General features: G+C 42.1%; 1 protein-coding gene across 2 annotated transcripts in view; it reads right to left on the bottom strand.

Annotated features, from left to right (window-relative positions):
- PRKCH (protein kinase C eta) overlaps positions 1 to 26,723 on the bottom strand; it is a 166,404-nt gene that overhangs the window by 78,268 nt on the left and 61,413 nt on the right. For both annotated transcript variants that reach the window (XM_045016653.1, XM_045016652.1), the window contains 7 exons: positions 16,558 to 16,708; positions 15,494 to 15,528; positions 14,135 to 14,223; positions 11,000 to 11,129; positions 9,486 to 9,613; positions 5,981 to 6,124; positions 4,970 to 5,143 (listed from right to left, as the gene is read on the bottom strand). In XM_045016653.1, the coding sequence (XP_044872588.1) occupies positions 4,970 to 5,143; positions 5,981 to 6,124; positions 9,486 to 9,613; positions 11,000 to 11,129; positions 14,135 to 14,223; positions 15,494 to 15,528; positions 16,558 to 16,652 (795 nt within the window). In that variant the 5' untranslated portion in view covers positions 16,653 to 16,708. The remainder of the gene's footprint in view (positions 1 to 4,969; positions 5,144 to 5,980; positions 6,125 to 9,485; positions 9,614 to 10,999; positions 11,130 to 14,134; positions 14,224 to 15,493; positions 15,529 to 16,557; positions 16,709 to 26,723) is intronic.

Below are 26,723 nucleotides of genomic sequence, written 5' to 3'. Positions count from 1 at the left end.
TAAAGCCCTGATCACTGACCATTTTCGGGCCATGCCACAGAAGGCAAATGCTCTTCTACCGATTTTCCTTTCCCCTCCCCTCATCTGTCCTGCCCAGTGAACACCCACACCTGGCAGTCTTCTAACATACTCATTGCCCACTGCTGCCATAAAAAAGATCCAGTCAGCAAAAAGAAAGGATCCAACAAGTACATCTTCACTTTAGGAATCTGTAAATTACTCAAATCTACCAATTATTTCAAGACACTAGAGAGAAAAGGATGGATGTTTACAACACCAGGAGTGGATGCAAGTCATCACGATAGCTGTAGCTTTAGCTCTAATACCCTAAAGTGGCTCCTACAAACCCTTTTCAGGCAGAACCTCCAACATGTCCCCTCTCTTTCTGATTTACTTTCCCACTAGCACCCTCCATGCCCTGTGTCGTGATGTTTTTCCCTCTGGCTGAGGGAGAGCGAACTGTGGTATTCTGGAGTTCCACATCTCTGCTACTCAGGGCTCTGCCCCAGTGACTGTCACTGCTTTAGTGTGCCCAACCTCTGATTTCCAGGTAGCTGCTAGATTACAAAGCCAGCCTCAGTGTTCACTCCATATGTTATGTAATCCTGGAGAAAACAAAACTGAAGGTGTCCCCTTAAAAAGTAATCACAGCTAGATCCCTTATGTAACATATGCACAGGCTCAAGTTTAGCCTGATCTCTTCCTATATTAAATTTTTAGAAGTCACAGCAGCTGAGGACAGGCCCATCTGTTAAACGTGTGGAAGATTTGTGACATAATGGTCATGTTCAAAACAAGCTGAATACCATGGGAGGCATTAGAGGCAAATGAGTAACTTTCCCAGTCTGTTCAGTCATTTTCGTGGCATGACATCAGCTAGCATCTTTTAAAGGGACAGACGTGTGTACACCTTACAACGCCTCCTGGCTTTGCAAAATGGTACTATTCAGTGATTAGCTCTCTGGAATTCCTGGATTCTCTTGACTTCAAGAGTATCCCTGTTTGTAGGCTATCATTTGAGAAGGTGTTCATTACAGAAAAGCATATCTCAATGCCAGGAACTCAGGTCTCACTGTTTTTTGAATGACACATTCAAGGCTCCTTGCTTCAGCAACTGGCAGCATAAGGACATGGAAAATAAAGCCACAGGATGACCGGATTTGCTGTCCCGCTAACAAGGACAGGGCCTGAAATAGCATCCAAGGACGAGAGAGTACTCTGAAAGTATCCTGTGCTCACTAGGAGAAAGGGATGAGGACAGTAGGAGCAAAACCTTGAGGCGTTAATTTGGGTGCCATTTGACACCATTTGCATGGGAATCTGATCACTCCAGTCACTTTCACGGGTGTTGGGACAAAGAATTTAAAATCAACCATCCTCACAGAAATAACGGTTCCTCAGCCCCAAAGAAAAGGGGTTGTGTATTGTGCAAACATATGTGATTAATACATTCCAGGGAAAACAAACTCCCTTGTTTTAAATTCCTGTCTAAATCCTTATAATCTCTCTCACTCAGGCTAGGAAGATATTTATACTGCGCTTGTCATTGTGGTATTTGATGACGTGAACATGATAGAAATAAATACAGAAATAAGAATATTCTTTAGTGATGACTGACACTAAGGAACTAATACATATGGTTCCCTATGAGAAGCCCAGATCGCTATAGGACCTGTTAGCATACTGTACAGGATACCATTACAGGGGTATAATCCTGTATGCCATTCGATAGGATGGCTTAAAAAACATATAGAAAGATAACTGCATTAGGCTAAGCAGAAATCACCCCTCATGTAAAGATGTGTGACTATAAAATCTGTGAATAGCATTAAAAATACCAGAGAGGTAGCCGTGTTAGTCTGGTTCTGTAAAAGCAGCAAAGAATCCTGTGGCACCTTATAGACGGTGGACTTCAAAGAGCAAACATCCATCCACTCAGGCCCAGTTTCAACATGGTTAAAAATCATCCGATTAAAGGAAGAGCATGGTATTTTATTTTTCTGGATGAAAGGAATTCAGGGAATAAAGTAAAAAAAAAGTCCTTCATCCTCCCCATCATTTTGTGGGAGTTACAAGATACAGGGTAAGCAAGGAGCAGCATGGATGGGTTTTCCTCAGCCAGTCTGCTGTGTTACTAACATTTCTTCATTAGACTTCAAAAACATGTGACCCATTGTGGCTAAAGGTACACTGGCACCTCCTGCCACCTAGTGGTAAAAACATTTCCTTTTTAAAAAAGCAAGTAGATTGCCTTGGGGTCAGTTGACTCCAAGATTGATAACAGAGCTGGGCCTTTTTTAGGATTATTACCATTATTTATTATTTGTATTGTGGTCGCGCCTGGGCTCCCTAGTCATGGATCAGGACCCCACTGTGCTAGGTGCTGTACTGAAACAGACCAGAAAGACAGAAAATTATCTGCAGTAGACACAGGGGTTCTTATCAAGAAATGAACTGCCTCTCTAATCGGCAGCAAAGCAGTTGTCTATGCTTTGCTCCTAACTTGGGGCAGTACAGTTTGTTTCACTGCATCCAAATATTATATAGGGGTCTAGATGATCAAATGGGGCTTGTGTCCGTCAAAATCCCCAATGCTTCTCTTGCCCATCCACCCTCAAAGCTTCAGGGTATTTCAGGCACTTTTCTACAGTAAAGTCTCAATCACTCCAGAAAGCACTACTGCTGGCACAGCCTCATGTACATTTATGCTACAATTTATGCTTCTGATGCTCATTGCTGTAATTTTCAAACGATGCAACTCTGTGATGAGGAATGGATTTAAAAAAAACTTGCTTTGGATCTTTTAAAGGGAGCTGTTGAGCATCCCCACCTCTCACTGGGATCGGACCCTATGTTTATTCCAGATGTTAAACAGCCCTGCAGGGAAATGTAAAATGGGCACCCCAGAGGAGATGTGGGAGCTCAGCACTTCTCAGGATCAGGCTCTTCATTTCCTTTAAAATATGACAAGCCTTCAAAATGGGTAGTTATTTTAAGATTTCTAATGAGAGGCCTGGCACCTTATCAATTGTAATGTACGGCTCAAGTTTTGAAAATGCATATGAATAATGAATGAATGTCATTTTAAAAACTCCAAGCAATTAAGCTTTATTAATGTAACTTCATGGAAAGAACAGAAATGAATACAGGAGGAAATTCACCCCTGTGCAGAGAGTGAACACAAAAGCCTATACATCACTTTAGCCCCACTAAGCCCTGTTTTGATCATTTAAATGTTGTCTGCACAGGAGTGAATTTCACCCCCAGTCAATACATGTCTTTCTGTTGTAGCAAAAGGACCCAATCATGCTCTAGGAAACTAACATAAATCCTGTTATTGTGGGTTACAGCTAGCGTGACTGAGGACAGAATTTGGCCCAAGCACTACAAATCAAAATTAACCATGTTAATTTGAAATCTATTTATTGTTTAGTGTCTCTATTATTTTGTTTTAATTTATTATAGGTGCACGGATGTTTACCACTGCTGTCAGGACAATCCTGATAACAAACCAATCTCTCTCAATTCGGGAGATTCTCCCGGGGAAACATTTTAATTAAATAAAGTCACAGCAAAGTAGGGTAGCTGTTACTGGCAGAAAGTCCTGTCAAAGTAGATCTGAGCTCTAGTAATATCTAACATTACCAGACCTTTCCAATCTATGCAATCCATTAATGAGGTTATTAACCTGGGTCCTTGCACCTTTGTGCTATGAAAACCAAAGGGAGATTCATCCAAGCCCCTCTGTACTTGTGACAGGGCTGATATATAAACCCTGTTTCCATTCAGGTTAGGTTACTTTGAAATATACCTCTACCTCGATATAATGCTGTCCTCGGGAGCCAAAAAAATCTTACCATGTTATAGGTGAAACCGCATTATATCGAACTTGCTTTGATCCACCGGAGTGTGCAGCCCCACCCCCCCGGAGTGCTGCTTTACTGCGTTATATCTGAATTCGTGTTCTATCAGATCACGTTATATCGAGGTAGAGGTGTACATAAACTCTAACAAAAATCTCTCCTCCATTACGTGGGAGTAGCTTCCCAGGGCTCCACCCCAAGCAGGCATGGTGCCTGAGCTCTCCGGCTGGCTGTTGCACCACTCAAATGAAACACAAACACCACCAGTCAGGTTGCTGCCAGAGCACACTCCTTCCCCGTTAGGGATTCACCAAGCAGCAGGGAAGCACGTGTGATTAAAAGGATAATTTCTTCTATGGCCCTCTGAGGGAAAAGGCAGGCTCTATGAGATGTCAGTAGAAGACAGACTAGTAATAGCTAGAAATGAGTTGTAGCAGTTTGAAAGAGCATCAGTACCTAAGGTACTTGGATCTCCATAGGAAGGATGATCCAACGTACGTCCACACGCTGAGAGACAGCTATTCTACAGCGGGCAGGCCCAAGGTCCACTAAAGTCAATGGGACACTTTCCATTGACTTCAGTTGGCTTTTGATCAGACCCCGCACTAGCTAGGAAGATGGACAAGAGCCAACAGGTTTTTTCCCTCAATCCAAAATCTAATTCTTTGAGGTTGCAGAGTTGTGCTGTAGTGAGGACAGCGAAGTGTCATTCAATGTTCTAACCAGGATCTCTAGGTCCGAGATCCCTCACTGACCAGTTCAGAGGATTGTGTGGAGAAGGGAGGCTCAGAGTATGTCTGGGGGTTGGCACTGACACAGGCTCTGTGGCCAGGAAGGATGGCACAGCAGGTCTTCCCCATCATTGCAGTTTTGTTAAGCAACTCAGAATGAGGCAGGATTTTGCCAGGCAAATGGGGATGTTGATGCTAGAGGAGGAACTGGCTGGAACCTTTGCCCTGCCTTCAACCACATCACGGCATGAAGAAACTGTGACTACGGCAGGTTTTGAGGGAACTGTCTGCTTATAGCAGGGGAGGAAAAATACTCACGAAGGCTCCATGCTACCCAGCGCACGGGGAGCAATGTGGAAGCTGCGCCATACTCACAGGAGTCTGAAAGCAGTAGAAAAGCTGGGTGAGGAATGGATGGCTCCTGGCCAGGGACAGGATGCGCTTCTCTGTCATGGTGCATTCCACATCGTCATCCTGGAGAATAACATCCTTCTTCAGCACCTTCACGGCATACAGCTGGTCGGTCTCTTTTATTTTGGCAAGCATCACCTAAATCAAAGCAAGAGAATGAACCATATGGGATAAATCCTGCTCTCTCCCACACAAGTATGGATTGGGCCCAGACTAGGAAGGGGTATAGTCTGTGGAAGAAGCTTATTGGACCATCTCTGAGGGTGAGATTTACCTGTAATCAGTTTCTTAAGGTATTAGACTTAGACTTGCGTGTTTTGTTTTGCTCGGTGACTTACTTTGTTCTGTCTGTTATTACTTGAAACCACTTAATAAAATCACTTTTGTTTATTAATATACCCAGAGTAAGTGATTAATACCTGGGGGAGCAAACAGCTGTGCATATATCTCAGTGTTATAGAGGGCAGATTTATGAGTTTACCCTGTATAAGCTTTATACAGAGTAAAACGGATTTATTTGGGGTTTGGATCCCATTGGGAATTGGGTGTCTGGGTGCTGGAGATAGGTGACCTGCTGAGCAGTTTTTGGTTAAAGTCTGCAGCTTTGGGGGGCATGGACCAGACCCTGAGTCTGGATTGCAGCAGGCTAGCGTGTCTGGCTCAACAAGGCAGGGTTCTGCAGTCCCAACCTGGCAGGAAAATGGGGTCAGAGGTAAATTCAGCACTTCAGGTGACAGTCCCATGGGGGTCTCTGTGACCGAACCCGTCTCATAGTCTTTCTGCATACTATATGTATATTCACCCTGATATTCACGCATGCTGAGCTCCCGTGCAGACCCCACTGATTTCCAGTCTTGTTTCTCCTGACAGGGATCTTACGTTTTATGTTTTGGGAAGCACCTCATGTACTTGGGAGCCATTAAAATAACAAACAACAACACTACTATTTCATGAAGAGCCAGGAATAAAACTTACCTTCCCAAAACTGCCCTTTCCCAACACTCGGATGAAGGTTAAATCTTTGATCCCGAATCTGCTTGCTGAACTTCCACTCACACTGTTGCCATTGTTTGGACTTTCTTTTCCCTGGCGCCTCAGCGTGGACCTTGAAACTAATTTCTGTGGAGGAAAATAACTGAGTTTGCCTAAAAATTGTATCTTCACAACAATACGCCACAGTGTTTACTAACAATGTATCTATCTGTCTGGGTAGGTCTGCTGTGCTCAGCTGAAGTATGTTGGGTATAATATCACCTCAGGCGTCATGCGCAACCACCCACCATCATCCATGGCCACAAAGAAACATAAGAACTGGTGCTTGCTCTGTGTTCTACCTTGTAAAGTCACTTTCCTAAACCTAATGGGCAAGCCAGACCACTCTACTTTGGAAATGGGAGAGCTGAGTGAAAAAACCTGGGAATCTCCCATCTGAATTATAAGGATATGAATAAATATGGCTACCTGATACCTCGCAGCATGAACAGTATCAGCGACATTTGGAATCCAAAAGATTTGTGTCTAGTCACTTCCTCTTCTCAGCCTCCCTTCCTGCTTACTAGCTACCTCCCTAATACTGGGCCGCTGGCTTCCTCCTTCAATACAAATTCCTTTGAAGCTTCCTCCTCCCTAACTATAGGGAAGATCCAATTTGATGGTGTCCCTTCACATTTTCAAGAATACTGCCAGTATCAATATCTTTCAACAGCTATTATTTTTTGCAGTAGTTAGATCAAATCAATATCCAGTACTCTCTGTTCATGGCTCTACGGATGTGGTTGAGTAGACAAGCCCCAAATACTTACAAACTATAGGAGACTCTTGCTCCTCCCCTCCTCCCCCCCGCCCCTGAACTTATTCACACACAGATTTCTTGAGCTCCACCTTGTAACTGTTTCATAGTAAAGCAAAATTCACAGCTGCACAGTGAGACCTTTGACAAGGCCAAGGTTACAGTAATTGAAAATTCAGCCACGCAGAATGAAACAAAACCATTTGGAACAGCTTCCCAAATCCCTAACAAATATAAGCTCCCAACACATCCTGATAATTTAATCACATCCTTTACCTCACAAACAATTAGGAAAGCCCACTACATACCAGGGCACAGATAGGTTGTATCTATATATTGTGCAGATTATACAGAGGACATACTAGTAGTGTCTGGTTATTCAGAGCACAGGCTGCCCCCATTGAAATCAATGGGTGCTTCAGGAGCTCTGTAAATCAGGGAATAAAAGGTTAACTCTATTACAGTTTGTGCTACAGACTGAAGGATGATGATGAGAGTTTGAAAATCCCTGTAGGCCTATTTTGCTATGAGCTTGATCCAAAGCCCGCTGAAATCAATAGGGGCAAGATCCTCTACTTGTCCCATTGATAGGCTACGAAGATTTACATCATCTGAGGATCTGACCTGGGAATCTTTCCCTTGAATTCAACGGGCTTTGGATCAGGTCCTTTGTAGCTGGAGAATCAGCATATTACTTGTTTCCTCTAGATCTCTTTCTTCTGCCTGTTCTCTCTCTTTCTTTCTTACCTGGGTTCTACATGAAGACTAAGTTGGTTTTATGACTTATGCCAATATACAAGCGTTAACTTCCTCTAGCTATATGTTGAAATTTGTCACGTCTGATTATTTAGTCACTTTTTACTTTATTTATTTTATCTTTTTATGTATTTTTTGAGAAATATTAGTAATCATAAAATTGAAACAACGCATTGTAAGTTGATATGTTACCAAGACCCTACCAAATCTTCCAAAAAAATTACCATGGAGATGAAATAGTTTAAGTAGAATACTGCTGAAAAACTTTAAAGCTGCTTTATTATCAAAAAAGACAAGTCACATCATGTTTGTCTTTCTTGCTCTTCTTGATGTAAACACAGTTCTGATGCTATCATAATTTGGGCTCTTTGCAGGATCACACACTGTTAGCATCACTAAGGCCAATGTACACGTTCTTGGCTCATGGTGGATCAGAGGCAGTTTCTAAATCAGGGCTGAAAATTCTTAGAGCAACACACGTCTGTGGGAAAACACTCTGCAGATCTTTTTCATAAATCTTGTTTAATTTAACTGTAGTCTCTTTTCCAAACAACATCTCTCTCTTCGCTTGTTTAAAAAGGTGAATTTCCTCTTCTGTTAAATCTCTCAAGTAGCCTTTTTATAGTTCTCGAACTTTTGTGATATTGGAATTGGCATAATTTATAGTTGGGTTCCAAATAAATGAAAACATGCTATTGATTTTTGAAGCGGGTTCAGCTCTTCTTGTATTTGTGTGGATAAGCGTGTCTAAAGCAACATAAAAAATTTCAACCCTGAACTCAGTTTCTTGGTTTTCATGGTCATACGTGGTGGTCCGGTCTTCACCATGGCATGTTTCCTCTTTCTGCTTCTTTTCTTCTTGAAATCTTGTTCAAGGCCCAGGTCCACTGCTACAGTATTTTTTCCATTTTCTGCATTTTCTGGTCTTTGGAATTCATGTAGTATATTTGGATTGTGCATAGTAGAGATGTTTCATCCAATAATTATATTGTTCCTTGGGCTTGGAGGCCCCCTCAAATGGGGGGAGGGCTTGTTTGCTCTCCCTTCACCACCTTATTTTCATAAATATTTACAGACATTTTAACACTTTGTTACATTAAATTTTATAACGCTCTAAACAGATTGCAGAATACTTTAAAATACATGAATATACAGTGCACACTTAGGCCCTAATTCTGCAAACTCTTATGCACAATGAGACTAATCAAGTATTCAAAGTTAGGCATATGTGTACTGTCTGCAGGACTGGGGCTGGAAAGTTCTCACCATTATATGACCTCTCCGCTGAAGGGACAGGGGCTGCTTGCCATATACTCCAATAAATAACAATATCTAGTTCTTATATAGCACTTCCCATCCATAGATGTCAAAGCACTGTACAAAAAAGGTGAGCACGATGACCTCCATTTTACAGATGGATAAATCGAGACAGAGGGAGGTGCAGCGACTTCCCCAAGATCAGCCAGAAAAGCAGTACCAGAGCTGGGAATAGAACCCAGGTTTCCTGAGTCCCTGTGTAGTGCTCTATTCACTAGGCAACACTGTCTCTCTATTTGCCAGTGGACATGTCACTGAATAACATTGACCTTTAAACTAGATTCGGGGCTGGATTCTCCTCTCACTTGCACCACTCAGGCACAGTTCAATGGAGTTTCGCTGCTGTAAGTGTGAGAGGAAAATCAGGCCATGGATTTTGCCACATTTCACATTGATCTAACAGGAAGAAACACACATGGAAGCCTCTGCAATATAAGCTTGGAAACTGAACATACATTTTCCAGATGAGGGGTTTGCTGAATGTCACAGAACGAAAGGCAATTGGTCCAGTGCACCACACAATGCCCTTCATTCTAATCAAAGCCCTAACCAACTTCTCTTGTGCTTGTACAAATGACATGGCTGTAAACTCTGATAAAGAAAAGAGAAAGGTCTCACCGAATTTGGAGAAATATTTCCTGGCTGCAGGCCCATGCATGCCAAGGTTTTGGCCAGTTCTGCTGCATTCACCCCACAGTTGGGTGCCACATTGGCTTGGCACCTAATATGTACATTCATTTTACACACTGAGGGGGTGAAAAATAAAATCAAATGAACAATTGAAACAATGCTGAGAGAAAGGCTCAGAATGTTACTGCTGAAAAATAACATGGACTAAAGGATTTCACTCCTGAAAAATCTACATCATTGCCCTGATCCTGCGCTACTGAAGCCAAGGAGACTTTTGCCAAAGGGACTTGCAGTGGAGGCAGGATTGGGGCTCCTATGAGAGAACAAGGCTATGAACAACAGGTGACAGTACACCAAACTACCCAGTATGATGCAACATGGTTAGATGTCCATTTGTGTATATGTATGAGCCTGGTGGGTACAAGGGATACATGCGCTACTCTGCAGCTATGTCCACAGGTATAAATTAGCTCCAGGATGCCATGGAACTTAGTGACACACTTCAACAATGGTTGACAAAAAGGCTGGGTGAATAACTGCTGTTTCAAAATGAAAATTTGAACAACATTAACATTTCTAAATGAAGCCATTTCAAATAAAAAAAAATCCAAGTGTTTGGCTTCAAAAATGTTGAAACTGAATTTTTTTTTTTAAGGTTTATTTCAACCAAAACTACTCCGCTAATTTGAGATAAAATTGCAAAATGTTTTGGTGAATTTGAATCTGCATCTTTTTGGCAAAAAAATAATAATAATAATTGTCCAAATATTTTTTCCCAACTCTAGTTTACAACTACATCTCTACCCCTATATAACACGACCTGATATAACATGAATTCGGATATAACGCAGTAAAGCAGAGCTCTGGGGGGCGGGCTGCGCACTCTGGTGGATCAAAGCAAGTTCGATATAATGTGGTTTCACCTATAACACGGTAAGATTTTTTGGCTCCCGAGCACAGCATTATATCGGGGTAGAGGTGTATCTAATTTCGCATCCACAGACTCACAGAACTCACACAGACACACAACACTGGGGGAGGTGAAGGCAAATGGAGATAAGAGCATTTGTTACTTAAATGGCTTGACAATAACTGTCATCAAACAAAAACTAAATGCCAGAAAAGCTTTTGCAGTCAATTAATTGTGTGACAAAGAGCCATGTTAATCAACACTGATGACTTTTCCCCTGTTAATGTTTTTTTCTGTTAGTATTCACTGACTAAGCAACAGCTCTCAGGTAAATAGCAAGAGCAATGCTGGAAGTAGCAATATCCATGAGTATTTTCAGCTATGTGAGTGAAAGAAAATTGAATCCACTCTGCAGCCTGGAAAAACAAGAGCTATACATCACTTTTGTACCTATGGACTAGAGAGGAATGTAATATTCTTTCAACAACTTAAGCTAAAAAATACAGGAAATTATCCCCTCAGCTCTTTGATTTTCCACACATTCACAGACGTTTTCCTAAGAAAGCCTGAAGAAAGAATAAAGCTTGCTTACTTTTACACTGCAGTCCTTGTCGCATTATCCCCCACAGCAAAGAACCACAATGATCGCAGAAGGTTGGTACTTTGTAGTTGTGGATTCTAAACTTATGGGGAATGTTGATTCCAAATCTTTGTTCAGAAACCTGAGAAGGAAACAAAAATTTAAACACAGGGTAGAAAAATCAGTACATATATAGAGATAATTTTATTAATAAAAAGTACATTAATGTAAGAGCGGGAGGGTGGAGAAGGGGGTTGGACTAGATGACCTCCTGAGGTCTCTTCCAACCCTAATCTTCTATGATTCTATGATTAGGAAGAACTGCAGAATTATTTTAAAAAACCCCAGTTCTGAAAGTGTCAACTCTGCTCTCCATTGCATTGTAATTTACCGAATGGTAATGCTGCAATGCATTGACTGAGCTCTAATCAGCAATCAACCTGCTCTGGCAGATTTTCTGACATGCTTGAAAGTAGAACAAAGTAGATTTTACAAAGGATTCATTAGCTAATTTCAAATTCTTACAATGATCTTGGAACTATTAAAACTAGATGGGACATATATTTGCCTCATCACAAACCTAACTATGAAACCATTTAAGTACTGAATACAAATTATTGCTAACTATAGGAGTTTGTTACTAACTAATCAGCATTAAAATGTTTAATTTATGTGTCACATGCAAAAATACAATTCTTTAAAAATGGTGAATCTCTGTATCATTTTTAGTACATGGCATCAGTTTCCCCAGGCCTTCCGAAATTCCTCACTCTCTTTTTTCCCCACTTCTTATCAATGTCTATTTCCATTTTGGACCCTGATTTATCTCCACTTCTCCTCCCCCTCCCCATATCTGGGGTTATCCCTCTTTCCATTGTGAACTATTTAGATCACAAATGCAGAATCAGAAAACTTTAGAAAATGTTACACATGTTGAACAAATGGATCCTATTTTATTTTGTGCCTCAACATTTCGGCCCTGGCAGATTGTAAGGTGAATCCATATCTTAAGTAATTAAAAATATAGGTGCTAATGGAACAACAGGTTTCAAGTCAATTATACCTCTTGAACTCTCTCTCTCTTTTTTTAAGAGCTTAGGTCTTTTTTCGTTAAAGTAATTAATTGCCATCTTGAGAGAGTTGGTATTTGATTGACGTTTTATGATTGGCAAGGAGTTATTTTAAAGTTTAGCTCAACAGTTCTGGTAAGAAATAGTGAGCAATGCATCTGTTCGCATGTTCTGGAAAGAATATTATCGGTTACAATACACCTTTTGTGGTGTAGATTTACCCCATGACTGGTAATATTCCTCATGGATCTTGGTCCTGGATGGATACTATAGAAACACAGGACATAGGATGGGAAGTGATCATCTGGGTCAGAGTCCAGTCGCCTGCTGTCGCAGGCGACCCTGTCATATAATCCCATTCATAAATTTATCAAGCTCCACCTTAAAATTAGTAGGATTGTTTGTCTTCACTATTCCTATTCAGAGGATTGTTCCAGAGCCTCCCTCCTCTGATGGTTTGGAACCTTTTTTCTAGTTTCCAGCCTAACTTTACTCATGGACAGTTTATACTCATTTGTTCTTGTCCCAACATCATCTTTTAGGTGAAACAGCTCTTCTCCCTCCCTGGTGTTTACGCCCTGATGTATTTATAAAGCACAATCATATCCCTTCTCAGACTTTGCATTGCTAGGTTAAACACACCAAGCTATTTTATGCTTCTCTTTTAAGAAAGATGGGGTCTATAATTCCCCTGATTATCCTAGCAGCCCTTCTCTGAACTTCTTCTGGTTTTATCATGGACTGAACTAGTGGTGAGGGCTGGGGCATGGCCTAGTGGGTAGAGCTGAAGTTCGGCCTAGTGGTTGGAGCCAGGAACAGGAACCAGGAGTCAGAGTCAGGAGCCGAACAAGGGCACAGGCCTGGCAGACTGGAACTGGACAGGAACAAGGCATGAACAGGTCTGGAGCGAGGCTGGAAACAAGCAGGTGATCACAGCTGTGGGTGTAAATGTTCAGCAGCATGCAACCTGCTGAGCTTAAATGCAGACCTGTAGGCTTCTTGCAGCCAGTTGGGGGGGGCAGCCAATCAGGTGATGCTGCCACAACCCAACTAGGCTCATGAACCAGCCTGAGAGATGAGCCGGCTAACCCCAGGCTCAGCTGAGGGAAATCGGGCCCAGAGTTCTTGACAGTTTTGAATTAATCTCTCTCGGACCTGGGTAACCAGAATTGTACCTAGTATTCCAAATCAAGTCTTACCAGCGCTTTGTACAATGGCAGAAATACTTCCCAATTTCTAGGGGAAATACCTAAAGGTAATAAAGGTAATAATTGGAGATATACCAATCTCCTAGAACTGGAAGGGACCTTGAAAGGTCATCGAGTCCAGCCCCCTGCCTTCACTAGCAGGACCAATTTTTGCCCCAGATCCCTAAGTGGCCTCCTCAAGGATTGAACTCACAACCCTGGGTTTAGCAGGCCAATGCTCAAACCACTGAGCTATCCCTCCCCCGATGCATCCTAAATATTATCAAGCTCTAGGAATCAGCCATAAAAGTCACCAAACAATCACATCCTTACCTAAAAGTGTGCCAAACAGAGCAAAAACTATGGAAGAAGGAAGAATTAATAATAATAATAATAATAAAAGATCAAGAGGTGATTTGATTATGGTGTACAAGTACTTTCTTTGGGGGGAGGGGGAAAACAGCTACTAAGGGGCTCTTTAATCACGCAAAGAGAGATGTAACAAGGAGTCCAAGACAGAGAAACTCAAACTAGAAATAAGACAATTATTTAAAAGTGAGGGTGATTAAGCATTGGAACAAACTGCCAAGGGGAGTGGTAGATTCTCCAGCTCTGGAAGTCTTCATATCAAGACTGAATGCAAACAAAATAGGCTTTAGACAAACACAAATTATTGGGCTCAATATAGGATGAAATTCTATGGCATCTGTTATGCAGCAGGTTATACCATATAATCTAAATGGTCACTTCTGGCCTTAAAATCTATGAATCTGTGAATGGAGAGAAGAAGCCAAAGAAGAATAAATTCCATTATTTTGCAACCACTACCACCCACACAAACCTGAAGATTCAGGAAGTCCTAAGATCCAAGTAACCAACTGTGACTTTACCTTGGTGTCTGTCTTGTTAATATTGTTTTGGCACGTGCAGGCTGTAACAATTAGATGATGGCAACGCTTGTGTACAACACAGGTGCATACTAGGAAACAAAAGAAGCATATTGAACTTTATAAAAAAGACTAAAAACGTATCAAACAATAAACTGGGCTCTGCTAGATTCCATTTAAATCATCAGCAGATAATGGAATGATAGGAGAAACGTACATCTGGGCTGAGATTTTCAAAGCGACCTAAAGGATTTAGATATCCAGTTTCCATTAATTTTAACAGAAATTGGATGCCTATATCCTCTAAGAAGCTTTGAAAATCTCAGCCTATATAAATATCGGGAGATACATGCAGAAATGTCAGTGCAATCCAAACATGACTAAGAATGAACTAAATCAATATGATCACCGAAATCTTCCAATGAAGACTATTACAGGTGACGCAAACAAAGGCCATAGAGGACATTGCTTTGATAAATTTAAGAGCTCAGAGACAGTCCAAGAAGTGCCACAGACCTCAGACACAGTGCCTCCAAGAAGGGATATTTGCGAGGCCAAACGTAACTCACTGGTGAGTGTGTGTCTAGAGATCCCCCAGCACCTTACACTAGCTTGCACTCACAAGGGCCTATCAGTATGTGAACCCTTTCTTTTTGTTGAGCTTAGGCAGGAGACATTTGGTTTATCTGCAGTTCAGGTCCACGTAAACACACTGGTGTCCCAGCACACCCCATAAGAGCCAAGCTTCATTATTAGACTTACTGAAAGACCATTCCTGCAGGAACTTAGTCATACTGCATAGCACTCTAGTGCAAAGGCACAGGGAAAGGGAGAGGCCAAAACAAACTGATGAGAATTCATTAAACAGAAAAAAATACTGTAAGAATCAATTCAGCATATTACTTGGCTTTAGGCAAAAATAGTAGGTCAAACCTCAGAGTTTCCCTTTGAAATAATTTCTCTAATGTCAATTGGTTTTAATTGCATCGTTAAAGGAATTATTGCAGGGAAAAGCCATCCATCCAGGGGCCTGCAGACTGCATGCCTAATGAAGGCTGGGCACTATGTTGAGATGACACAGGTCCCAAACTGACAATGAGCTACAAGGAGCTCCGCTGACTTCAGTGGGGCTCAATGAAGTGGCAGGAGTCCATCCCCACGGAGCACAGGATTGGGGCCACAGCATGAGGATGCTCCTGCGTGCATATGTATGAGCATGCTCTCATGCAGACAGCCTGCTAGCTGCTAATTCACACCTTCCTGATTGGCTCAAAAGCGCACACAGCATGGCCCTGCTGGAAGGAGATGCAGCTCAGTGTTGAAATATTCTATAATATACGGTATATGGATATAACACTTTACCTTGGCACTGGTATCCCTGCTTCCCAAATACTCCCCTGTTCAAAACAAAACATAGAATGTGATTCACAATCACAGACCAAAACAGTTTGACAGTAGTTTCATGAGGGCAGAACTGAAATAGAGCCCAAGCATTCTGATTTCCAAAGCAAACAGCCAGTGGTGATGCTGGCTGTGATTCAGTGCATGTAACAAAGGGACAAAGAAGGCTTCGGCTGACAGGGTAGGCTATCAAAATGCATCTTTCTTTCCACATTAATCTCTCTCTCTATTTTCTTAGGTACTTCTAATAATTGTTTTGTTTAGAGTAATGTAGATGGACCAGATTACATGAGCTCCATAATTACCTCTGAAGGCCCTGTGTTCCACATGGAACAGAGACACATAACAGAGTGGGAGATAATTACCTCTCCCTCTGCCCATGCTCCTCTCAACCATTTCAGTTTAATGGCTTGTTACCCCCTACTCTTTCTACCCATTTTAGCTCCACATCTATTAACCTGCTCTTTATGCCCTGAACGGTTTTTGTTTCCTCATCCACTCAGCTCTCTCTCGCTCCTCCTTCAAATCCACTTCTGCAAACAGCCATTCCTGCTTTCTTCTCACCATCAGTAATTCCCACAGCATCAACTGAACTGCTGTCCAGGGTCTTGTATAACCATTAGTCTTGTGTAACTCAGGCTGTAAGCTCTGTTCCTTAATCAACATTTGTAAAGCACCATGTAACTAATTCAGTATTGATTGCTGCATGGGGGCATACCTGCTAGAGGGAGTGTAAAGGTACGGATATGGGCTTGTCTACATGGTCACTTAGCACATGGTAAACTGGGGTGTAAATCTACAATGCACTAGCTTGCTGTGTACTAACTCACAGCATGGATCCTGCACTAAAAGTTCTGTAGTGCACTTTGACCTACTGCTGCAGTAGTGGGGTTCACATGGAGACTTAGTGTGCAGCAGACTAGTGAGCTGTACAATCACAACCTAGGCTGACATGCACTCTCCATGTGCACAAACCCCCCAGCGGAAGGAAAGGCCCAGGTTGTTGATTTTTAAGTCATTCTTACCAGATAAACTCCTTGCAGTGGGAGCAGTATGTTGGTTGTCGCAAATATGTTGCCATAAATTTGTGCCCGTTGACTTGGTGTACTCTTCTTCGCATAGCCCTCTGGCGTTTCCGAGTAAAATTTTTAAAAATTCTCTCTCTCTGGAGGGTTCCTATACAGAAAAAAATACAACATAAAAATTAATTTATGATTATCTATAGAACAGGAGAATAATTATTATTTTGTATAATGCTTTTGATCCATATATCTCAGAGTGCTTTACAAGGTTATCAATCATTATAACCCCAATTTAAAGACAGGGAAACTGCAGAGAGAGAAATTATTTGTGCCAGGGCACAGAACAAGACAATGGCAAACAGAGGAATTGAACCCACATCTCCGGAGTCCCAATCCAGCATCCTACCCACTGGATCATAATTGTCACTTGCTCACGAATGCTATTTACGTCACCTTTGGTACTCTCATGCTACATCTAAGCATCACCCTCTGGGGGATTTTTTCCTTTAAAGTATTTTTAGGAGTAAAGGCCTATATTTTTAGACGTGATCAGTGGTTTTAGTGGGCTCAACTTTTTGGTGCCTGCCTTGCAGCCTCTTAAAGGAGCCTCGTTTATTAGAGGCTTGGCATTTAGCACTTTCTGAAAATAAGGCCCTTTTAAATTATCTCAGACCTGGTCTATACTACGATTTTAGGTCGAATTTAGGAGTGTTACCGTGATTTAAGCCTGGACCCGTCCACACGACGAAGCCCTTTTTTCCGACTTAAAGGGCTCTTTAAATTGATTTCTTTACTCCACCTCCGAGGAGGGGATTAGCGCTGAAATCGGCCTTGCTGGGTCGAATTTGGGGTAATGTGGACACAATTCAACGGTATTGGCCTCCGGGAGCTATCCCAGAGTGCTCCATTGTGACCGCTCTGGACAGCACTCTCAACTCAGATGCACTGGCCAGGTAGACAGGAAAAGGCCCGCGAACTTTTGAATTTCATTTCCTGTTTGGCCAGCGTGGCGAGCAGATCAGCACAGGTGACCATGCAGAGCTCATCAGCATGATGTGCACATATGTCCATGTCTATGTTTATGTCCTTATCACTCTCGTCACCACGCTGCTATCGCCTCCTCGCCTGGTTTTGCTTTTGCAGCTTCTGGTTCTGCACTGAAAAAAAGGTGTGAAACAATTGCCTGCCGTTGCCCTGATGGAGGGAGGGGTGACTGACGACATGGCTTACAGGGAATTAAAATCAACAAAAGGGGTGGCTTTGCATCAAGGAGAAACACAAACAACTGTCCCACAGAATGGCCCCCTCAAGGATTGAACTCAAAACCCTGGGTTTAGCAGGCCGTTGATTTCACAAAACAAATCAGGTCAATTTCTTGTTTTGATCCACTCCATATATCTTTTACATTTTAGGCTGGCAGCAGACAGTGCAGTTCGACTGCTAGCCATCGTCATCTCCTGCGCGCTCAGCAGAAAATGGGAATGACCTGGCTGAGTCACTCCCATGTCTGCCCAGGAGTCCCTGACTGACCTCACCGAGGTCGGCTAAAAGAGCACCCAGGAGTATGATGACGATGGCTACCAATCGTAATGCACCGTCTGCTGCCAAAAGGCAATGAGCTGCTGCTGTGTAGCCATGCAGTCCCACATCTGCCAGCACCCAGGAGACGTACGGTGACGGTGAGCTGAGCGGGCTCCATGCTTGCCGTGGTATGGCATCTGCTCAGGTAACCCAGGAAAAAAGGCGCAAAACCATTGTATAAGTAGGGGCATTTCCAGCAGATCGAGGGATGTGATCATTCCCCTCTACTCAGCACTGGTGAGGCCTCATTTGGAGTACTATGTCCAGTTTTGGGCCCCACACTACAAGAAGGATGTGGATAAATTGGAGAGAGTCCAGCGGAGGGCAACAAAAATGATTAGGGGGCAGGAGCACATGACTTATGAGGAGAGGCTGAGGGAACTGGGATTGTTTAGTCTGCAGAAGAGAAGAATGAGGGGGGATTTGATATCTGCTTTCAACTACCTGAAAGGGGGTTCCAAAGAGGATGGATCTAGACTGTTCTCAGTGGTAGAAGATGACAGAACAAGGAGTAATGGTCTCAAGTTGCAGAGGGGGAGGTTTAGGTTGGACATTAGGAAAAACTTTTTCACTAGTAGGGTGGTGAAGAACTGGAATGGGTTACCTAGGGAGGTAGTGGAATCTCCTTCCTTAGAGGTTTTTAAGGTCAGGCTTGACAAAGCCCTGGCTGGGATGATTTAGTTGGGTTTGGTCCTGCTTTGAGCAGGGGGTTGGACTAGATGACCTCCTGAGGTCCCTTCCAACCCTGAGATTCTATGATTCTATGATTGTCTGCTGTTGCTTTCACGGAGGGAGGGAGGGAGACAGGGGCCTAACGACATGTATCCAGAACCACCCGTGACACTGTTTTTGCCCCATCAGGCATTGGGATCTCAACCCAGAATTCCAATGGGCAGCAGAGACTGCGAGAACTGAGGGATAGCTACCTACAGCTCAATGCTCCGGAAGTCGATGCTAGCCTCGGTACTGTAGACGCAGTCTGCCGACTTAATGCACTTAGAGCATTTTGTGTGGGGACACGCACAATCGACTGTATAAAAATGATTTCTAAAAAACAACTTCTATAAATTCGACCTAATTTCGTAGTGTAGACATACCCTCAGTGTGTGCACACAAACTGAATTACCCCAAATCACTAGTCAATTTAAAAAAAAAATAGGACTAATTTTAGCCATATAAAAATATCTTCCTGCAAAGTTAAAGTTATGCAAAACATGCACTAAGTCATTTCTAAAGCACAGTCTATCCATAAAGCCATTCACACATATTAATGGATATCTAACATAAAACCATAGTGATCTTCCATTTTCCTGTATACAGAGCATTTTTCATCTAGAACCACCCCAGCACTGACCAGGTTTGACCTTGCTTAGCTTCTCAGATCAAAGGCAGTAGACATTTGCATCAGATAAAAGACATGAATATTGCAATGAACAGGCCGTTGTAGGTGTACTGCTGCCCTCTACTGGATGGAATCAGAGCTGATCAACTGTGTATCGCATGACATTTACAGTAGAATGCTAATGGAGAGTCTCCTCTTGTGAAAGTGCTCAGGGCCCAGGCCTTGGGAGAGGAGATTAAAGGTTCAATTCAAGTTGATACCAGGAAGTTCTGCATGCCATGGTGTTCAGCACAGTCACAACTCAGGAGACTGTAGAGTTGTAGACTCTTTCTCCGATTAGCTTATCATCAACACCACTTCCCCAATGATATCTGAAAGTGTAGCTCAGGGGTCGGAAACCTTTCAGAAGTGGTGTGCCGAGTCTTATTTATTCACTCTAATTTACGGTTTTAACGTTTTTAGAAGGTCTCTTTCTATAAGTCTCAGAGTCGCAGCCGTGTTAGTCTGTATCCGCAAAAAGAATAGGAGTACTTGTGGCACCTTAGAGAGTAACAAATTTATTTGAGCATAAGCTTTCGTGGGCTATAGCATTCGATGAAGTGGGCTGTAGCCCACGAAAGCTTATGCTCAAATAAACGTGTTAGTCTCTAAGGTGCCACAAGTACTCCTGTTCTTTTTTCTATAAGTCTATAATATATAACTAAACTATTGTTGTATGTAAAGTAAATAAGGTTTTTAAAATGTTTAAGAAGTGTCATTAAAATTAAATTAAAATGCAGAGCCCCCCAGACCGGTGGCCAGGACCTGGGCAGTGTGAGTGCCACTGAAAATCAGCTCGCGTGCCACCTTTGGCACACGTGCCATAGGTTGCCTGCCCCTGGTGTAGCTATTAGTCCCAGAGGTGACGCGTGGGGGTGGGGCATGCAGGTTCACATGCCTCTTCTCCCCCACCCCCTAATTTGCTGCTTGACTTATATTGGGCATGCTCAGTAACACCTGCTGAAGCCGCTGCCCTCACTCTGCCCCCCTCCCACTATCGGCAGGTATGGGTCATCTCTGGCTACTACTGTAATAACCACCACATTTACCTCCTAAGAATGGCCTGACAGAATGTACCCAGGTCCACACCCTACACGCTACTGTTATAATCTTTGTACAAGGTATATCTTGTAAGGTATTCAAAAATTCATAGTTTGCTGGTCAATATTGTCCTGATAAAATGTGTGTGGCAACACTGTATGTGAAGTTATAAGATTTCCCCGTATGATGTTATGAACACATTTCAAACATGTGGCAAACTGGTCTGCCTGCACGTAAGCAGTAAACACAGTTATCAAGCAGGAAGGGAGACAAAGGAAGTTCAAATACTCTGTCTCCTGAATCTCAGCTAGAAATGTTTTCCAAGTGGGGGACTGACACTGTTAAAAGGAGGAACAAACACCCCAAGGTACCCTATTCTCTCTCTCTTCCTCCATCAATTCACTGCTTGAGAAGGGACAAAGGGAGCCGCCATTAAACAGAAAAGGTGTCCTGGCCTAAGAAGTTGGGCCAGTCAGACTACTGAGAGCATGTGGTGAGAAAACTTGGCTTTGAATTTAACATCGTTTGTTAAGTTAGGCCTTAGTTGTGTTTTATCTTGATTTTTCTTGGAACCATTTCTGACTTTTATGCCTCATTACTTGGATTCACTTAAAATCTCTCTCTTTGTATTAATAAACTTGTTTTACTGTTTTATCTAATCCAGTGCATCTAAACTGAAGTGTTTGAAGAACTATTTGAAATAATAAACTGGCATATTATAATCTTAAAGAAATAACAGACTTAACACACTTGTATCATTCTGGAGAGGGTGGGCAGCACAGGACATATACTTCTGGGGGAAATCTAAGACTGAGAGTGAGTTGGGGTCACTCTGTACTATAAACAAGGGTGGTAAGAGCCAAAGCGTGGCCGGCCGGCTGCAGCACACACACAGACATAGCTGGAATGACTTGCATGCTGAAGGCCGTTTGTGAGCAGTCCAGGTGGGAGGCTACAACAGCAAAGCAGTGTGAAGGGCACTTCAAGTTAGAGGGCAGGGGCGACACAGCTCCCCGTTAGTCGGGATTGTATCCTGGGTATGTCACAAACAGGTTAAAACATTTTCCCATTTTTCAGCCAGCTCTGCCCATTAGACATTTTTTTAAACAACAAAAAATGCTGCCAATTTGATCAAGGCTTGAGGGGAAAGAGTTAAACATTGCAAGCGTATTTCATGGTCCTTTCTGCAGGAACAGAGATAGAGAAAGTCATGCTATCAGTGCTGCAGCCAACCATTTCAAAGGGACATCAACCATATGATACACTCCAGTCTCTTTGAATTCTTGCTGTATAGCTTAAGAAGGAAAACTATCAGTAAAGCTCAGATTTTTTTTTTCTGCTGGATACTTCAGTCTTTTATACACATGCTTCCTTTCACTTGCACAAACTGGAAATTTCATACCTGATGACATAACTAGGACACCGAAGACTGCGTTTCAAGATAGCTTGAATTTATTTTTAAAATGAAAACACATCATAAATTGGGATCTGCCCATTAGACAAAGAGATGTGGTATGTATGATCCAAGAACTTAAAAGAAACTTGCATTCTTTATAGCCAGTCTTCTAGCTAACATAAAGGATATTGCTCAGAAAGACATCAGGAAATCATCCCAAAACATGCTTAATTCCCATTGAAGTCAATGGGGCTTAACACAGGAATTGTCTTACTGAATGGGATCCATGGTCCATCTAATCCAGTATCCTTTCTCCAACAGTGACCAATATCAGATGTTTCAGAGGAAGCCGTAAGTACCCTGCAGCAGGCAGAGGTGGGATAATCTGCCTCTGACATTAAGTCTCACTTTGATTTCTAACAACTGGTTTAAGACCTGAAGCATAAGGTTTAATATCCCTTCCAAATGTTTTGTTATCATTAATCCTGGTGACTCTGGATATTCTTGATCTCCATACAAGTCTCCAATCCCCTTCTGAATTCTCCTAAATTCTTGGCCTCAGTGACTTCTTGTGGTAATGAATTCCACAGTTTAGTTACGCATTGTGTGAAAAAATATATTTTTATAATTTTTTAGTTTGCCATTTTCTAAGGCCTGGTCTACACTAAGAACGGGGGTCGAACTAGGGTACACAAATTCAGCTACGTGAATAGCGTAGCTGAATTCGAAGTACCCTAGTTCGAAGTACTCACCCGTCCAGACGCCGCGGAACCGAACTCCGCGGCTCCAAGGTCGACTCCGCCACCGCCGCTTGCAGTGGTGGAGTACCGGAGTCGAACGGAGCGCTTCCGGAGTTCGAACTATCGCGTCTATATTAGACGCGATAGTTCGAACTCCGAAAAGTCGAACTCTCCGCGTCAAACTGGCATGTAAGTGTAGACTAGCCCTAACTTAGTTGACTGTACCCTTGTTCTTGTATTAAGCACATGGTTAAGTGCTTTCCTTAACCACCCCCCCCCCCAAAAAAAACCAAACAGCAAGGAAAGCATCCTGCATCAGCGTTTCAGAACTAATAATGCAACCCCAGGGCATTGAAGGTGAGTTGAAGAGAAAAGACTATAATGTTTATACGTGTTCCTGTTTATTCAATGCATAGTTAAATGGACTAAGGAATAATTTCAATGTACAGCTTGCTCTGCATGAGTTGTTCCACTGGGAAATCCAGCAGATCTTGCCCGTCACATTTTGTCACTCATGTTTGCCAGAACTTAAGAGAATGTCTCTTTAATTTATCATGTGTATTTCCTATTTTCCTTTTGGTTCTCCTCAGGGATCTGCACAGAGAAAATGCTCCCCTGTGCCATCCCACTTTGTAAGCATCCGATATGTAACGACATGCAATCAAGTTCTTTGCAAAAAGAAACATAACTATTTAGAAGTCAAACTCATTAATCCTATTTACTGGGATTCAGCTGTGCATTCATGAGCTTTGCCTGGTTATTTTAGAGAGGCTGCGTTCTTGTCTTAGCCCACTATTTAAGAGAGGTCTCTGAAGCTCATAAATGGTTCCTTAGGTTTATATTAGTCATGTCTTCTAGATAAGTTACATACAATCCCACCATAACACAAACACTTGCATTTTTAATATGAATGAGCTTCTCAGATACTTACTTCAATAAGGTTTGTCCAAGATATTGAGGAAATTGCCATACTCTCAGCCGCTCTTAAATCTGGTCCAAATTTATTTAAAAAAAATGTTTGAACACACTCATTTTCCCTTCCAGTTCAAAGTATCTCCTTCCCCACAACCAACTTCTATCAAGATAGCAAAATCCCAGCAAATAGCCACTGTGTCTGCCGATGTATCCATCCTTCCAGAGACTGTACATGGAACGAATGAGAGAGCATAAGAGTCTTTCTTGGATGACACAGGGGGCTCATGTAGTAGCCCCACTTGTCTATAATTTTAAAAATTAGAAATAAAGAGTAATTTATAGTAATATCTAGAAAAACACACACTGTATTCTGGCCAGTTTCCCATAGAATCTCTCCTCCCACACCCCCACCCACTTCCCCATTTAACATTTTACAAAGCAAAGCAAAAAAGTCATGATTTGAAAAACTCCAGATTACTTTAGGACTTTTAAACTTTAAAAAAAACCCAACTTCTGGTAATGCAACTAGCAGTACGGTCCAAATTCTGCCATCATACACACGCAAGCAACTCCCCAATGAAGTCAAAGGGAGTGGCCCGTTTGTGCTGATGGCTAAATTCAGCCCTCTATAATAACAGGGTGCTTACTGTGCTTGATTATTTGTAAAACTAACTAAAGAGATGAATACTAAGGATACTAATACTTCCCCTTTCCCTCTCTCCAGACATGCCCAGCAAACAGTCACGTCAGTGGAAATTATGCATGCTGAGGAGCAGAGAATAAATAAATCACTAAGTCATTTGAGGATATTTGTATGTAACGGCATGCTATTCACTCTATCAGCAGTGTAAGGATACTGGAGTACCTGCTGTATTAGATTAAGTGATTCCAAAATTCTTTGCAATGGAGATTTTTTTTCTTTCCACTGCATATATTTTTAGGTGAATAAACTTTAAGGAGTCAAGAAAATTCCATAGCTTCAAAATAGAGATCATCCTCCTCCCCCCTGAATAAAGCACATATTCACATTTGTATTCTTATTCAAACAAAATCATTTATTCATACTGTTTAGAATGTTACTACGTATTGCTCCCTCCACCCAATGTTCTTTGCTATGGCTCAACTCCCCCTCTTAATAGAATAAGAAAACTTAATTAATTCTGTCTCTGCTGAAAAGGCAAATGAGTGAGTTGACTGATCAGCATTTGCAGAATTTATTTGCTTACTCAGAGTGTTTGCTTCAGTTCAATCCTTATCTTGATTTTATAACTACACCAATAAAAGAAAAAACCACAGAGCCATTGTTCTAAGTGTTATGCTGCATAATCATTTGCCTCAAAGGAGATGTGGGATGAAATAGACAAAGACAGCCAGATCTCATTGACCAGAAATCAATCTCACTGTTACTGTACCTACTGACATTACAATGCTGGTTTTACAAAGCCCTATGGTGACAACTTGATGCACGAAAATTCCTTCAGTGTTATATTGTTCTTCCCCTCACACTCACTCAGCTGAATTCTAAACTAAACAAAAAATAAGTGGATTTGATCAAGTGAATAGTCTTAAATAATAATGGCAATGGAATCAAGTTTAGTACCAGGATAAGATTCTCCTCCTGCTAGATAAACACAGAGGCATTTATTGAAAATAAACAGAGGCAAAACCAAGATGTTGAGTAGGAAAACACTGATGCTATGACAAAACTTTCCTACAAAGACTTAATATCTTGTAAACCAAAAGAGTGCTGCAGATATTATCCTTCAGTTTGATGAACACAAAGGGCTGAAGACCCATTCGTTAAGACATTATAAACCCAACATAACAATGGAGAAGGTAGAATTCTACAACGACAGGAGGATGTGACAGTATGATCTAAAATGTCACTTCCATTGCTGACTGATCTGATCCTATGATTAGTACTGCTGGGGAGTGGAAGTTTCTCATTTCATGACTAGTGTAAAGTTGCATTCCGGATTAGCCGAAAGGCTACTTCTACGTGCACTTAAGCCAACTTGAGAATGCTTCTATCTTTATGATTCAGGGTCTTTTTAAATACTCAACATTATACATTTTATGAATAAACTGGTTTCAGATTGACAGAAACTGAAAGTTTATTTTTTTTAATAATTATAAGGTTACACTTATGACACTAAAATGACACTAAGCTGGGGGAGAGGTAGATACGCTGGAGGATAGGGATAGGATACAGAGGGACCTAGACAAATTGGAGGATTGGGCCAAAAGAAATCTGATGAGGTTCAACAAGGACAAGTGCAGAGTCCTGCACTTAGGAAGGAAGAATCCCATGCACCGCTACAGGCTGGGACCGATTGGCTAAGGAGCAGTTCTGCAGAAAAGGACCTGGGGATTACAGTGGATGAGAAGCTGGATACGAGTCAGCAGTGTGCCCTTGTTGCCAAGAAGGCCAACAGCATATTGGGCTGCATTAGTAGCATTGCCAGCAGATTGAGGGAACTTATTATTCCCTTCTATTCGGCACTGGTGAGGCCACACCTGGAGTATTGCATCCAGTTTTGGTCCCCCCACTACAGAAAGGATGTGGACAAACTGGAGATAGTTCAGTGGAGGGCAACAAAAATGATTAGGGGGCTGGGACACATGAGGAGAGGCTGAGGGAACTGGGCTTGTTTAGTCTGCCGAAGAGTGAGGAAGGCTGCTATCAAATCCCCCAACTACCTGAAAGAGGGTTCCAAAGAGGATGGAGCTAGGCTGTTCTCAGTGGTGGCAGATGACAGAACAAGAAGCAATGGTCTCAAGTTGCAATGGGGGAGGTCTAGGTTGGATATTAGGAAACACTATTTCCCTAGGATGGTGGTGAAGCACTGGAATGGGTTACCTAGGGAGGTGGTGGAATCTCCATACTTAGAGGTTTTTAAGGCCCGGCTTGACAAAGCCCTGGCTGGGATGATTTAATTGGTGTTGGTCCTGCTTTGAGCAGGGGATTGGACTAGATGACCTCCTGAGGTATCTTCCAACCCTAATATTCTAGGATTCTAAGGTTTGGGGAGTCAAAAATTTAATTTGCTGACAGTTTTTTCCACTTGGAACACTATCACACTTTAGATCACACTTTTGCTATGTCAGTACCAAA

The sequence above is a fragment of the Mauremys mutica genome, chromosome 4 (assembly GCF_020497125.1).
Source record: "Mauremys mutica isolate MM-2020 ecotype Southern chromosome 4, ASM2049712v1, whole genome shotgun sequence".
Lineage (NCBI taxonomy): Eukaryota > Metazoa > Chordata > Testudines > Geoemydidae > Mauremys > Mauremys mutica.
The sequence above is the reverse complement of the archived record's forward strand: the minus strand, read 5'-3'. Positions and strand labels throughout refer to the sequence as shown.